Below are 16,358 nucleotides of genomic sequence, written 5' to 3' on the forward strand. Positions count from 1 at the left end.
TGATAAAAAATGTTACATATAAATTTTTTGTTAGAATAAATAATTTTTTTTAAGAAGATTGTAGTAATAGAGATTTATAAATTCTAACGATCAATTTAAGTTGGACATACCTCACAAACGAATTTGTAGATGTCTAATTAGATCGAGGTAGAGATAAAACGTAATTCACAACTTCATACTTTCTTGAAGTTCAAAGAACAAAGAGTTATAGAGAGAGAAATTCGTTTTTGGGATTGAGCATCTCGTTGTAGGTAAATATCCATTGATTTGGTAGGTTACTTTAATCAAATACAACAGTTTTAGAAATAATATACTTTCTTGAATTCAAAGAATATAGAGTTAGATAGATAGAAACTCGTTTTTTTAGACGGCAACTCGTTTTTGTTAAATATCCACTGATTTGGTTAAATATTTATGGAGTTTATGGAAATAAAGATTGGTATCCAACATAAATATTCTTTTATGAAATTTATGGAAAGAGTTATTAACTTAACCAGTATAAACCTTTGGTTTACCAATGGTTAAAAAATATTTATGAAAGGGCAAAAATGAGAGAAAATTAAAGGATTGATGTCTGGGGCCCACTAAATAGTTAATTTTTAGACTTATTTTACATTTTTGGTTTTATTTTATTTATTGATTTAGGAGTGGATATATAACTCATTACCCTCCCTATTTTTGGACCTTAAACTCAAAAACACTTTTTTAAAATTGTTAACTCAAATCTCATTAAAAATGAGAATCTATGTTACAATCAACGGTTATTTCTTTTTGTTATATATCAATAATTATTGTAAAATTTATTATTAAATATTTTGTTAATCTATTTAAAACCAAATAACAGGCAAGGGTAAACATTTAACATTCACAACTGTGTTAGGAAATCTTTATTATCTCCTCCTAATTGAAACAAATGATTTAATTCAAAAATTCCATTACACGAATCTACTATCATTTTTATTTTAATTATATACTATCAATAATTGCTGTAAATTTTGATTTTAAATATTTTGATAATCAAAAAATTAGAAACAAATAACAAAGAGATTTGCTAGTATTAAATATTAATTAGAATAAGATATTAATTGGATGAGATCCATCGGGTACAAAATATTGACCGGGTATTGATATAAACGGTGCTAGTCCTATTCCAGTTAACGGGTAAACGAGTACCAATTGATACCCCCTGTGAACTAAAGAATCTGGGACGCGAGATCATAATCAAGAGAGGATGTATTGAGTCAAACTCAAGTCTAGTCTTATCCCTCTTTCTCTCTCTCTCTAAAAACATTTCTTGGGGATCATTTCTTCTTTCCGTGTTTTCTGTTTGAGGGTCTTTAGGGTTTCATTTCACTTTCTCAATTCAATTTCTTCATGTAGTCTTCAGATCTGATAATTTGATTTTGTTTCCAAATCAGAAGAAACTTTAGTTGGTAGATGGATAACAATTGGAGACCAGCTCAATCTGAATCAAACATGGAATCTACTGACTGGAGAACTCAACTTCAACCCGATTCTCGTCAAAGGATTGTAACTAAGATGTAAGATTAATTTATGTTTGTTCATTTCTCCATTTGTGTAATTTTACTGAACTTCTTTAGCTAATCAACAATTTTCAATTTTGAGCTTCAATAAATTGTTCAGTACATCAATTTTCACTTTATATATATATAGTTCAAGATCAAGTTTTGAAAATATTGATTTAGTCCTAGTTTCTAGCTTTCATAGAATTTATCTGAAGCCTAGGAATATTGAAGTGCAATTTCTTGTTGGTGAGCTAGGTTTAATAGGAAATTTAGGCGAATAAATAAGAACAAAAAAAAAACAAGTGGAGGAGATGAATAGAATGGAGAAATGAGAAAAGTGGATACTTTTATGAACATTTTTGTTACATATCTGCTGCAATCTGCACACTATTAATTTTTAACTGTGAATATTGTACTTGTACATATATTTTTTTGATGCGATCTCCAAATGTTTAGGATAAAAGAGCAAAATTGGTATGTAAATTAGTACCGAGTTTGTTTAGAAAATCCGATTACAAGAAAGTCCTTGCTATGTATTATTATCTGATGATGATGATGATAATGACCTTTATTAATGTCAACATTCCATGTAAAGTTTCATCTATTTCACTACTTGATTATGAAATCACTTACAGTTTCTCTCTGTTTTCACGTAACTGTTTGATATGTGTAGAATGGAGACATTAAAGAGACACCTTCCAATCTCTGGCCCAGAAGGACTGGTCGAACTAAATAAAATTGCTGTAAGGTTTGAGGAAAAGATATTCACTGCTGCCACAAGTCAGGTATATCCATGAACAGAGTATATAATCATTGATAAGATTCTAATACTCTTGAACTGATAAGAAGAGGTAGTAACCAGCTTGGGAGCGAGGTAGTCAATGTTTAAAGATCCATAATCACCCTGTTGCGACAACAAAAGCAAGTGCTTCACGCATATGCAGAAAAAACAATACCCTCAAAACATAATGTTTACCGCGGACAGATAAATTGACATTTATGCATTTTGCCTAGTGAAAGACTAAAAAAAAGGAAAAAAAAAGACTTCAGTTTTAAAGTGAAAAGTTGTAAATTGTAATAATTCTCAGCGGAATTAACAGATTAACATTATGGAGGGCGATATGATGTCTCAATATCATCCGCCTATGTGCTTACAGACTTAATGTAGGTCACTTTGCTGATAAGTGCGGCAGTTAGTGAATCCTAAATCGAGTCAGACCCTTGTAGAAAAGAGATCAGTATGATATTGGTAATAACTTCTCTTTATGACACCCATATCCCTGCAGAATTTTGTGAAGTGAACCTTGATGCATATGCCAACATTTAGCCTAAGATGTCAATGTCCTTACATATAGACTAGATTACTTTAGACGTAACATGAGGTGCTTAGGTGTCATTCAATATTTCTGTGATGGCTATGCTTATACTTTTATCATTTTCATTATTCATTCTGGAGGTTTTCTACCAGGATCAATCGAGTCACAAGCTATTGGCTTTCTGTAAGACTTGCAAGTGCCATCTCTTTTCATTATTTCCATGAGAAAACATACCGTTTCATTTTGTAGTACTCTTATGAGGTTCATCCACCATATGACTGTTATTTAGCAATTCTCTTGGTATACTTATGCACAGTTGAAGTAAAATGTCATTATGGTGTCACCTTTTGCATTCGAAAATGATGGAGGTGAAGATGCTCGTATTGGTGAAAACTTGTTGACAGCATTAGTTTTTGAAACGTGGAAAGAGTATTTATGGTCTGTGCTATTATGGCCCCTCTATAACAACAACCCATTGTCTTAGAAGGCCTTGCTAGAGGGATGTATTGGCTTAAGTATATCTGTATATGTTCCTATTTATTTGTTAAACTAGCCACGATGAACTTATGTTGGTAACTAGTAAATCTGAAATTGAGAGAAATCATTAAGATTGAACTGAGGAAAGTATGGGAAGTAAATTGTAGAAACATGGATAGGTACAGACGTACAGTTGCTGCTGTTGTTAAATAAGGTGACTGGGAATCTTTAATTGTTTAGTTATTTTGTTATTGACTTCGCGAGCATTCTTTCTTTTGATTTAGTTTTTCTGCGAATTCAATTTTCCATCTTCTCATTGACATCAACTATATGATTCTTGTATCGGTAGTATTGCTTATTTTCATTCGTCTTCGCTTGCTCTACCTATATATTAACAACTATATATTTTGCACTCGCCAGTCGGATTATCTACGAAAAATATCTTTGAAAATGCTGACAATGGAGACAAAATCTCAGACACCTGGTGTTCCTAACCCCTTACCTTCAAACTCTGCTGGTACTAGCCAAAATCCACAAGATCCAGGTAATAACATGATTTTTCTTCTATTTCCTCTCGTGCCAAGATAAGAAAAAGGGCAATCCATTGTTGCTACTTGGTAATATGATTTTTTCTCCCAATATCTCACAATAAAAAAGAGAAGCCAAAGAAAGTCATCATTTTCTTTATGTTACATTTTCAATTTTCAAATACATATGAATCTGTTATCATATAATTATGCAGCTGATTTTATTGTGTTGTTTGGTCATGTTTCTGATAGCATCCCAGAATATGCAGTCCCAAGTACGACTTCAAGGGCAGTCACAAATTCCTTTACCTAATCAGTCTTTATCGCGCCAGCAGCTTTTAACCCAGAATATTCAGAATAAAATGCCAAACCCTGGAGTTCAAGTTTCTTCCAGTTTGCCATCTGTAACCAATCTTACTCAGTCACAAATTCCGAATACAGTTAGCCAGAGTTCCAACTTGCAATCTGGAATGACACACAATTCTGTCATTGGTTCAGTGGGACAAGGCGGATCATCAAATGTTTTTGCCAATGCAAGACAGATGAATAGGCAGCATCCGCAGCAGGCAGTTCCCCAACAGCAGCAACAACAACAGCCTCAGAACTCTCAGCAGTTCATATATCAGCAGCAACAATTACAGCAACAGTATATGAAGCAAAAAGCTCAGGGAAATATGCCCTCTCTCACACAGCAACATTTCCAACAGCAGCAGCAGACACAACAGCAGCAGCAGCCACAACAGCAGCAGCAGCAAAACTTAATGCAGCCAACTCAGCAGCAATCCTCTAAACAAACTCTTATTCAAATGCCATCCGGTCTCCAGTCAAGTCAGCCCACACTTCAACAGAATCAGCCTTCTGCAATGCAATCAGCTCCACACTCTGGTCTTCAACAAGACCAACCTACAGCTGCACAATCGACACCATCTGTTCTACAACAACAACATCCTCAGTCGTTACTGAGACAACAGCAACAGCAATCTCAACAGTCTGTGCAGCAACTGCAGACATCATCAGTTCCACAGCAGACAAACACAACAAACTTACATAATCAAATGCTTGTGCAGCAAAACAGTGTTCCCGAGATGCAGCAGCAGCATCAACAACAACAACAACAACAACAACAACAACAACTGCAACAAAAACAACAACAGCAGTTGCAGCAAAGGTTGCTAAGCCAGCAGAACAATCTCGGAAACATGCAGCAGCAGCAGTTACTGGGTCAGTCAAACAATAGCTCAAATTTGCATCAACAACAATTGGGTCAACAAAATAGCATGTCTGGGTTGCAGCAGCAGCAGTTGCTTGGGAGTGGAGCCCAGTCTGGTGTTCCGAATATGCAATCGCTTCAGCAACCAATGCATATGTTGCAACAGCAACAACAAAATCCACAGACATCTTCGAATTTGTTACAAATGCAAGGGCAACATTCACAGTCACAACCAGCACAGCAGCAAATGATGTCTCAGCATCAATCTCCACCAATACAAATGCAACAACAATTTGGGTTGCAACAGCAGTCAAATTCTTTGCAAAGAGATATGCAGCAAAGAATTCCGCCATCTGGTAGTTCGATTCTTAACCCTCAGAATCTAGTAGACCAGAAGCCAGTATTTAACTCACAAAGGCCATTACCAGAAGCATCGCCAAGTATGTCATATCAGAAACAAGCTCTTATTTGCTATACTTCTTTTCCTTTTTTGTTATTTAACTCTCGATCGTTATGAGTCAAATAGCATAGTATGTTTATGCTCATCCAGTGACCTTTTTCCTCCTGAAGGCCTGTCTGGATTGCCTATTATCTGATTTTTGCAGAGGTTTTATAGTCGGTCATTTTATTAGACTTGTGAAGAAACATATTCAGTTTTCTTGAAGCAGCAAAAAAGGTTGCTTTTTCTGTTGTGAGATGAGAATCAACTAACGCACTTGAATACCTAAAAAGTCAATCACCGATAGATAGACAAGAAAGAAGTTAATAGTGAGGTATCAAGTATTAACTGTATCTATCCTGTCACTAATAAACTGAAAATGAAAGGCTGTCTTGCATCTTTAATATCTTATGAAGGTTGTCCTAGCCCCTACCATTTTCTCATCTCTGTTAGATCGGGGTCAGGTTTGCTCTCATCCAAGAATCAGATCTCCTCAGATGATCTCAGATCTTACCCTGTACCACGACTTCTTGTTCTGCTGCGATACTTTAGAGTTTCGCCGGAAGTTTTACTGTTCTCTCTTATGGTCTCTTGCTTTTGCGTTCGCAGAATTGTCCGATAAATTACTTATACATTATCTCTGTTTTAGCATCAATAGATTCTACAGCTCAGACAGGAAATAGTACGAGCGATTGGCAGGAAGAAGTTTATCAAAAGGTTTAGTTCGTAACTTCTTATCACTTTTATCTCGGTTTAATTCTACTCATCTCTGTCGCCTCTACTTGTTATTTCTTTCTTGCAATTCAGTCTGAATTGCTGTAGTTAAGACTTCTGGATTTGTCTATGGGGGCTTCGTTAGGTTTTTGTCATTTTCTTGTTAGATGACTCTTATATTGGTCAATATCGTTTGACTTTCTTATTAATAGATTGATGTCTACAAGTAATCGGGTTAATCCAACTACCTTGCTTACTATTACCACTTTATAATTGCAGATTAAGTCGATGAAAGAAATGTACTTACCAGAACTGAGTGATTTGCACCAGAAGATCTTTCTAAAATGCCAACAGGTAGTTGATTCTTGTTACTGTATAATGTATATCCACTTTCCTTCTCATTAATAATCATACAGTTAGTATAAAAATGTTTTTAACAATATATTCATTATGGATTTTTTTTTATTTATTTAAGTGATATTCTTTCGTTACTTATTGTAAGTTATCTGTATGCCAGCATGATGCTATTCCACAGGCACCAAAGTCGGAACAGATTGAAAGACTAAAGATGTTTAGGAGCATGTTGGACCGCACAATGGCATTTTTGAATTTGTCGAAAGAAAACATACCACTTAGTTACAAGGACAAGTTGCCTTCCTATGAGAAGCAAATCATAGGTATGCTTAACTCAAATAAGCCGAAGAAGCTTCTTCCTTCACACCAGCAGCAGATCCAGCAACCTGGAGTTCACCCACTCACAGTTCAGCAACAGCAGCAGCAACAGCAGCAGCAGCAACAACAACAGCAACAGCAGCAGCAACAGCAACAGCAACAGCAAAAGCAGCAGCAACAACAGCAGTTACAATCCCAAATTCCTCAGGTGCAGCAGCATGAAAACCAGATAAACTCCCAGATGCAGTCACTGGTTGGGCAAAACGCGGTATCATCAATGCAATCTACTGGTGTAACAAACATGAGTCATGGCGCGATGCCTCCTTTGGTATCAAACCATTTGGGCGTTTCAACAGAACCAGCAAACATGATGAATTCCCTGCAAGCTGGTTCTACTTCTGAGCCAGGTCAAGGGAACATGTCAAGTTCATTGCAGCAGGTTGGTGTGGGATCCCTACAGCAAAATTCTGTAAATGCATCCCAGCAGGCAAACATTAACACTTTGTCTCAAAGTGGCGTGAATGGCTTACAGCCTAATGTTAATTCACTACCAATAAATCCAAATATGCTCCAACAGCAGCACCTGAAACAACATTTCCACCAGCAGCGTCAGATGCAGCACCAGATGTTGCAGCAGCAGCAGCAAAAGCAGCAATTGTTGCAGCAGCACCCTCAATTGCAGCAGCAATTTCAGCAACAGTTGGCTCACCAATCGCAGAAGCCACAGCACTCTACTCAGTTACAAGGCAATCAAATGCCACAAATTCATCACATGAGTGAAGATTTGAAGTACAGACAGGGCATGGGGTTTAAGCCAGGAATGGCTCAGCCACATCTCTCCTCAGGACTTCGAACACCATATAATCATCAACTACAGGTAGGTTCCTCATTTCCTATTTCTTCTCCACAACTCTTTCAAGTTACATCTCCCCAGATTCCTCAGCATGCATCCTCGCAGATTGACCAGAAAAACCTCGTACCGTCCATTACCAAGAGCGGAACGACTTTGCAGTCTGCAATTTCAACCTTTGCTCCTTCTCCTTCCACTCCGCTGGCGCCATCACCTATACCGGGGGATCATGAGAGGCAGACATTTGGAGTTTCCTCGCTTTCAAATGCAGGAAATATTGGACAGCCACATAACACTGCTGCACATGCTCAAGTTCAATCACTTGCTATTGGTACACCTGGTATATCAGCGTCCCCACTGCTTGCAGAATTCACTGGTCCTGAAGGCAATCAAGTCACTGCCACCACAGCAGTTAAGTCAAGTGGGGAAGAGCAGCCTCTAGAGCGCTTGCTTAAAGCAGTAAGTTGATTCTTCCATCGTCATTTATTTACTATTAGTGGATAGCACAAACTTATTGTCAACTAGGCATGCAACAATGGTACAGTACAAGAAAAGTTGGTTAAATACCGCAAAACATTAATATAAACATTATATGATTATATAGATAAACTGAATACATTTCCACTTTCCCGACTCATTCATGTTCTTTTACAGGCTCTCTGAATCTCAAAACCCATCTGGGGTGTTCTTGTCAATATGAAAATCATCGTCATTTATGATCATGCCATTCAAAAATCTCTAACCCCGCTCGGGTAATTATAGTTCATAAAAAATCGATAGTTCAAAAATGTGTTTTTCTTTGTCGATCTTGGAATAACCTTTATGGGGTTAGTAAGGGATGGTCTTGTCAAGGAAACCTTGATTGCATACGCACACACGCACACGCACAATCTACAGTATATGTAGTAAATAATATACGTGTACGTGACACAGTCACTTTTGTTGTTTTGTTGGGTCTGTGCACTTTAGATGTGTGACAAGAAAAGCATCATGTTTACACCATACATGGGGTTAAATGGTTTTGGTATTAGCCATTTATACCGTCTCATTTAAAAGAGTAACAATTAACACGTTTAGAGTCGGAGTCCAGATAAAATTAATCATAGTTCACAAGAATTTTTGTGGGAGATGGCATAAAAGTACTTGGGAATTTTCTCAATTGTGTGTGCATATATATATATATATATATATATATAAACCATTGTTCTAAAGCTTCCGACTCCAACCAAAATTTGTTTGAAGTCTTCAATATAATGAATGGCTCTCTAAACAAATGAACCTTTGCCAGGGAACTAAGTTTAAGAATGTTTTCAGTGAATGGTCTAAATCATAGTCACCATATGTTTGTCCTTGAATACCCCATTTACACTGAAAAAGATCATCTAACATAATGTTGAATAAGAGTTCTGTATATGTACATGTGTGTGTGTGTCATATATGCTTATATACATATTTTTACTCGTTTGAATTTTATTCCATCTTGAGAAAACATGAGAGTTTAGTACAAGATTTGAGGACAAAAAAACGTATAATTTGCTTCAGATGTGACAGAACTGAAATGTGTAACTGCTAGGAAGAAACATAATAAGGAATATGTGGTGTGTCACACATTTTAAATTTTTTGCAGTTAACTTGGAATTGGTAACTGATTGTTGTCACTATATCTTTGTTCAGGTGAAATCAGCATCATCTAAAGCCTTGACTGCATCTGTCAGTGATATTGGTTCAGTTATTAGTATGATTGACAGGATAGCAGGATCGGCACCCGGTAATGGATCCAGAGCTGCTGTTGGTGAGGATTTGGTAGCTATGACAAAATGTCGTATGCAAGCAAGAAACTTTATCACACAAGAAGGAAGTTCAACAAAGAAAATGCGGCGGCACACTAGTGCAATGCCCTTAAACACAATGTCTTCAGTTGGCAGTGTTAATGATAGTTTTAAGCAGTTGCTTGGTCTTGAATCATCTGACCTGGAATCGACTGCGACGTCTAGGATGAGGAGGCCTAGAGTTGAGGTATGTGGGTATAATTAAAATTTCTTTATGTAGTCTCATTCTGGATTTTTTATAGAAAGCATAGTTTAGGCAATAATTTCTTGTTGTAATTCTAGAATCTAAATGCTGAATCTACACATCCTCGTGAATGGCTTCCGCACCTAGAAACATGTTGTGAATATGTATAGCATCATGCCCTTGTATTTTGCTTAAGGTTTCAAACATCAATCTTTGTTCTTCCATTTCTCATTTTATCTTTACATGTGCATGTCTTAAATTAAAGGGACTAACAATCTAACAATATATCATAAGGAAAAACTTGTAAAGAAACAAAGAGTGAGCCAGATAGACGAGCACATTACGAGTGTCAGTGATACGGCAGAACAGTTGCTTGCGTTTATCTCTCAAAGATGTTTAAAGTAGTGGAAAAGGTTCATGTTTTAGGCTTGTTTTCTCTTCCAATCTTATTAGGGGTTACTAGGCTTGCTCGCCTGTAGTTTCTGTCGATGGTTTTCTTTTGCACAGTGACATTCAAATAATTCCATTTAGAGGGGTTGACAGTTGACCAGGAAGCTTTTGAAACAATGGGGAATGACCAGAAAGAGGAAGAAAAGTATGGAACATGATACCAGCAGCTGATATATGGTGTGTGTGGAAGGACACAAATGATAAGGTATTTAAAGAAGTTAGTCTTGAGAACCCACTGCAGGAGGAAGACGTAAAAGGAATGCTATACCACTGGAGCCGGAAGCTAAAGAAGACATCATCTTTATTTTTCTATGATTTCTCGTTCACTTGGGAGAGTATCTTAACATGACATATAATCTATACATATAATGTAACGTGTGCTCTCAGACACATACGTTTTCTTAATATTAATTCAAATTATTAAAAAAAAGGGTTGACATTTGAGGAGATAGAGTACTCAGCTGCCCATTGGTCTTACATTGTTGTTCAGTTTAAATTTTATTGAGGTGGTTGACGAGTTTTACAGTGACCTGATGACTTAACACCTTGTTAATATTTAACTCTAAGTGATTTTTCTCTAACCAGATGTCGCTAAAATATCTCGAAGTTAGTTATGGTGTGTCAATTTCCTGTGCAGTTTTGTGTCTATTTCTACTTCATTCATTTGGAAATAGGATTAGTAAATCATCTATTATACTTTCATCAATCATCATTACAATTTACAAGGTAGCATTTGTGCTTAAGAGACTTTCTAGTAGCAGATTCCCAGATTATTGAGCACTACTTAGACAAGGGAAAGAGGAGTATTTCGATCCCCAAAAGAGACAAAAGAAAGTCAATTGGACTAAATTTCGAGAACTTAATACATTATTAAGGGAAACAAAAATCATTTTATGTCGGCATAGACCGTTAACACAATGGAATCCTAACATGTGTTAAAGAGTATCCCATTTCAGAGTTTCCTTTCAAGAGTTGGTCAACCATTTACTTCACGAAGTGTAAGATAAAGAAGCCCACATTTTTCCATATGTTTTTTTTAATGGTCAGCGTGCCTCGAACCCTTGACCTCTAAAGTGGAAGACTAAACTTCTTACCCCTCGAACCAAGGGTTGTTGGCAGTTTTCCGTATGTTACTTATTCACATGATCCTCTTAACCTTGAACTTTCTACTTGTATGGCACAGTAATTCGTGTATCTTTACAGGCCAATCATGCACTTTTAGAAGAAATCAGGGATATAAACCAGCACCTGATAGATACTGTTGTGGGTATTAGTGACGAGGATGTTCAACCAACTGGAGCTACAGGTGCAGCTGAAGGTGGTGAAGGAACCATTGTTAAGTGCTCCTTTAATGCTGTAGCTCTCAGTCCGAACTTGAAGGCACTATATGCTTCAGCACAAATGGTATTGTTTCCTAATTCTTTGATGTTAGAGAGTAACTTATTTTCTGCATAATCTATAGATTTGATTATTATTGTTATTATTATTTCTTAAGTATTTGTTTGACATTTCTCTGTTGATTTTTGTGCAGTCGCCAATTCAACCCTTAAGGTTGCTTGTTCCCAGAAATTATCCTCAGAGTTCCCCCATACTCTTAGACAAGTTCCCTGTTGAATTGAGGTAAACGAAAATCTTCCATTTTGGTACTTTTTATAAAAATTGTAGTTGCATATCTAGACTGAATAACATAGATGGCGTCTCATGCGAAAAAGATCTGCAGGCCTCTCTTTAGAATCTTATTCCATTTCCATCTCACCCTTTCAACTGCGTCGTTGTTGACATTGTTCGGACATTCTCAAACAACAGCCTATAGCTCCCTTTCTTCGATTATGTTGGGTTCTAATTTTGTAGATACTGATAGTGGTCAGATACTGATAGTGGTGACTTCAAGACTAAGTGCGAGTGGTCTGAGTCGTAAGGATGATTAACAGCGAGAAAGCATCATGACAAACTATAGAGCCCAGCTTGATGCCAGACCTGGTCCAGTCAGGCCTGATCACTGGCCTAGCCGAGTGAATCAAGAGTGACGAGTCACTTCCCTAAAAACTTCGCCCATTAATTTATATATTTGTTTACGCGCGCACGCACATTGATATGCTAAATACAGACAATGTATAATTGTATACACACACTGATATGACTAAATTGCTAAATATAAGCAAAATATACAAGAAAATGAAGAGAAACAGTGTAACGACAGGAAAGGGGGGGTGTTGTTTTTCACCCAAGTACCCCAAACTTGTTGAGATCGAGTTATTAGTTATTTGCGAGCCCAGCGAAGTACAAATGAGGACTCAAGAATTTGTCTATTTGGGCCGCAGGTCAATGCTTGTTAAATAGTGTTTCATGGATATGGTGTAATCTGTGGATAGCTCTATTGACATATAGCTTGCTTTATTAGGCTGAACCAGATCTATGATCAATGAAAAAATTGCATGTAGAATTCGTATTAATGCCCTACTTTTTCTTCTAGTATAATAACTGCCCATGTCAACAATTCTCCTGACTTGGAAACTGTGGCATATTTATTGTTAATGACATGACAGCAAAGACGATGAAGATTTATCAGCCAAGGCAAGGTCGAGGTTCAGTATATCCATGCGTAACCTTACACAGCCTATGTCTTTAGAGGAGATGGTCAAGACTTGGGATGTCTGTGCTCGAGCCGTGATATCTGATTATGTCCAGAAAAGAGGAGGGGGAACCTTCAGCTCCAGATATGGTACTTGGGGGAGTTGCGTCAGTGCTGCTTGATCAAATAATGGCCTTGCCATAGCTTGCAGATTCTTCTTCATGAAAATGAATTCCTCTTTAAGATTATATATATATATTCCATGACAGTAGCTATGCAAATACTGCTTACCTTCCTAGCTCCATGAATGATTGTTTGCTAGATTTGTACCACCACTGTAATCGAACATCGTAAATTACGCTTTATATAGTTATGATTTTGGGCCTTGCATAAAACATCTGTTATAGTATTTGTTTCTGTCTAAATGGTAGGCTGGTGTTCGGTGTTGCAGTTCTTTACAGGCCTTTGGTTGAGAGAAATGAGCCTTCTGTTCTAATTTTAGATATTTTGTGCTTTCTTTTTCTTGTCAGGAAGACAGAAATAAGGGTTAATTTCAATGTGGCCCTCAATTGACCAAGTGCCAAATCCGGCACCTACTTTGTCCAGTTTGCCCAGCCTTTCAGATGTCATAACATAGGGGAAGTGTTCCTCATACCTAAATGTATTGAATATGCTGCAGACATGTAATTAAAAGCAAGTTTTCGTTAGAAACGAAAGCTATCGAGGAGAAAATACACTTTATGTCTAACTCGAAAAAGCCACAAAATGGGTTATCCAGACTGGTTGTCTAGCTCTATTGATGATAATGATACTAGGGCAAAACAGAGTTTCTTTTTTTTTTGTTGCAGGGCAAAACTGAGTTGCCCCTGTGGTGATATTATGGTTATATTAATTTTTAGGTCTTTTTCTTGAAATATATGGAGATTTAGGTTTTTTTTTACCCCTTCTGACTAATTTATTCTTAATCCTTCAGTGCTACAAGTCACTGATTTAGGGTTATATGTACTTTTGATATTTCTCTTGTGATTTTGTCATATTGAAGTAAATAAGTGGATAAAAGGAAGCCTCTTGATAACTTGGAGTTCGTGCGCGGTGGGTGGACTTCGTGAAGGTTTTGGTGTTCTTAATGGAGGCCTGATGGAGGTGTGAAGAACTACTACTGTAAAGGTTTTGGTGTCTTTAATGGAAGTCTCGGGGTTTCAACAGAGAGTGGAGGGAGAAAAAGTTTTGTAGAAATTAAATGTGTTGATGTTAAGGGAGAGATTAAAAAGTAAAAGATATTTTGAAAATTGATTGGACGAGTAATAATGAGTTTTGGTACCTAAAAATTGTCTGACAAGGAAGAAATGGTCATCGGACAATTTGGTAAGAAAATGACATGTCACTAACGTGTGCCGAAGACTAAAAAAATGAAAAAATGACTAAATTAGAAGTTGGTCATCTTTAAGGGGCTATTTTGGTGAGTTGGCCATATTTAGGGGATTAAAATTGAACTAACCCCAAATATCAATTTTTTCCACTGGATTTTAAAGAAAATGTCCCGGCGTCCATATAGTGGAGTGTTGTGTCCCCATAGTATATGAACCAAACAGGTAAACCCGTTGGGCCACTACGTTTCTCAGGCCCGGCCCTTTTATTTATTTGCTCTTATAAATTCCGTATCTCACAGAGTTAGGGTTTTAAAGCACAAACTAGAAAGCCAAGTGTAGCGAGGAGCCGCTCAAGCTTGTTTCTTCATTTCAGATAGAAGCTTTCTAGGTGAATCATCTTCTCTTCTTTCTCACTTACCTTTGATCTGTTTCTAGGGTTTCTATCTGTCCAAATGAAATCTTTGACGAACTTCTGTTATTTCTTCGATCGATTTTACATTTTAACTAAAATATCAATGAATTACTGATTATATATATCTGTTTCTAAGAATTTCGTGTATGATTCTTATTTGTCATATTGGATGATCTGAACTTTTTTTATTACATGTTGTTTTGGTATGGTAATTGAAACCCTATCAATACTTGAAGTTTGTGGGTTTTGATGGCATTAATTTAGTGAACTGACTAAAGCCCTACTTCTAGATGAGGTATAGGAAAGAGGGTAAATGCCAATTCAATTTCTTAGGGTTTTCTTAGAAAAAATTATTCATGTGGTGATCAACAAGAAGATGATTCATTAAAGATGTTGATTTTATGGGGGACTAATTTCATGTTTCATACAATTGGTATATTTTGATTTTTTTTACTTGACCAATCATTAAACCTTGATGATCTTGGAGAAGATTTCTTAGTAATCTACTAGACTTTGATTAAATTATCGATGTCTGGTTAGAATAACATGGCGGGTGAGCTTAATTTGTTCGGATTAATGAAATTGGAATGCAGACACATTCACAACGAAGAAAGTTGGTTATTGTGTTCATTCTTGGATCTTATAATTACCGACGAGTTTTAGGGTAAAAATTGTTGTGGCTATTAATAAAATTTCGTTGTTTTATGTAGTATGCATGTGGTTGTTCGAAATGCCATATGATAATATGTGAATAATGTTCTTGCTTTATGGGTATTATTTAAGTCATGAATGTTTGTATGTAATCTACTTATTTTCACAATTCTAATTGTTTCGATCAGAGAAAAGATGGATTCACAAGTGAAGCTAGCCATTGTTGTGAAGATTATGGGACGTACTGGATCAAGAGGACAGGTGACCCAAGTTAGAGTGAAGTTTTTGGATGATCAGAACCGTTTGATCATGAGGAATGTTAAAGGGCCGGTTCGAGAAGGTGACATTCTCACACTCCTCGAGTCTGAAAGAGAAGCAAGGAGGCTTCGATGAGGTTACATACATTTCTGTATGTTATATGATACTTGATATTTATAAGTTCGATTCCGGTTTTGTGTTTTTGAAGTTAGAACCATTGTCATAGTTTGACAATTTGAAGTAGTATTTTGTTAAATGGTGTCAGCTGTTTACAATTTTTGTTTCTTGAAATTGAAGATTGAAGTTTGAATTTGCTATTTGGAAAAAACTGAGTGATATTGTAGTCTTTAAATACTTACTGACTGAGCTATCTTGTTTTGAGCTTCTCTTATAAATAAGATGTTTCTGTTACATTATTTCTACAGGATCTGGTGAAAGTAACAAATTTAGGGCTTTTCTGGAAGTGTAATGTTAGAAGGGTAATTGGATCAAATGAACCAATCCCGTGTTGACTTTGGCCAAATGACCTTAGTTTTGTGGAAATTGCCGGAATGATCTAATTTTTCCTTTTTCTCCCACCATTAGCTTTTATAAAATGGAGTCCAGAAAATCTTGACCTCACAACTCCAGAACCGAGAGCTGTTCCCTCTTTGAACTAAGAAATACAAAGATTTGCTCTCAATCCCTTAGTCCATCTTTGATCTTTGCACTTGTCTAGTTTTGCAATCAATTGGAGCAGTACTCACCTCGTTGTCTAGTCTTGCAATCAATTGGAGCAATACTCGCCTCACCATAACTGAAATTCAATAATGGCAGATACATTGATAAAAGAAGGTTGTGTGACTTGGTGTCATTCTTGTGACCTTAGTAAATCTCTACTTAAGTATTGGTTTCTTACGTG

General features: G+C 36.6%; 1 protein-coding gene and 1 pseudogene across 7 annotated transcripts; both read left to right on the forward strand.

Annotated features, from left to right (window-relative positions):
* The first annotated feature begins 1,112 nt into the window (after positions 1–1,112).
* Positions 1,113–13,161, forward strand: NRB4 (mediator of RNA polymerase II transcription subunit 15a-like protein). 6 transcript variants are annotated; one of them, XM_086672898.1, is made up of 12 exons: positions 1,113–1,541; positions 2,200–2,311; positions 3,740–3,863; positions 4,099–5,496; positions 6,145–6,212; positions 6,489–6,563; positions 6,727–7,758; positions 7,840–8,190; positions 9,406–9,747; positions 11,398–11,598; positions 11,726–11,814; positions 12,741–13,161. In XM_086672898.1, the coding sequence occupies exons 1-12, from the start codon at positions 1,438–1,440 to the stop codon at positions 12,946–12,948; spliced, it is 4,104 nt and encodes a 1,367-aa protein (XP_086529024.1). In that variant the 5' UTR covers positions 1,113–1,437; the 3' UTR covers positions 12,949–13,161. The 6 variants fall into 6 exon arrangements, with proteins under 6 accessions (XP_086529024.1, XP_086529026.1, XP_086529025.1 ...); XM_086672900.1 differs by having other exon boundaries at positions 6,745–7,758; XM_086672899.1 differs by having other exon boundaries at positions 6,154–6,212.
* Positions 13,162–14,440: 1,279 nt separating this feature from the next.
* Positions 14,441–15,873, forward strand: LOC147545784 (small ribosomal subunit protein eS28 pseudogene; annotated as a pseudogene). Its single transcript, XR_015223787.1, has 2 exons — positions 14,441–14,524; positions 15,388–15,873. The product of XR_015223787.1 is annotated as a small ribosomal subunit protein eS28 pseudogene (transcript).
* Positions 15,874–16,358: the final 485 nt, after the last annotated feature.

Source organism: Eschscholzia californica, unplaced genomic scaffold (genome assembly GCF_041429995.1).
Source record: "Eschscholzia californica isolate CP2 unplaced genomic scaffold, dmEscCali1.0.p SCAF_4, whole genome shotgun sequence".
NCBI lineage: Eukaryota > Viridiplantae > Streptophyta > Magnoliopsida > Ranunculales > Papaveraceae > Eschscholzia > Eschscholzia californica.

What these genes read in the sequence shown, in the direction of transcription:
- NRB4 (XM_086672896.1), top strand. Translation starts at nt 1,438, where the DNA reads ATGGATAACAATTGGAGACCAGCTCAATCTGAATCAAACATGGAATCT. An exon ending in TCACTGCTGCCACAAGTCAG is followed by an intron (nt 2,312 to 3,739) that starts GTATATCCATGA and finishes TGCACTCGCCAG; the next exon opens with TCGGATTATCTACGAAAAAT. An exon ending in TAGAGCGCTTGCTTAAAGCA is followed by an intron (nt 8,191 to 9,405) that starts GTAAGTTGATTC and finishes ATCTTTGTTCAG; the next exon opens with GTGAAATCAGCATCATCTAA.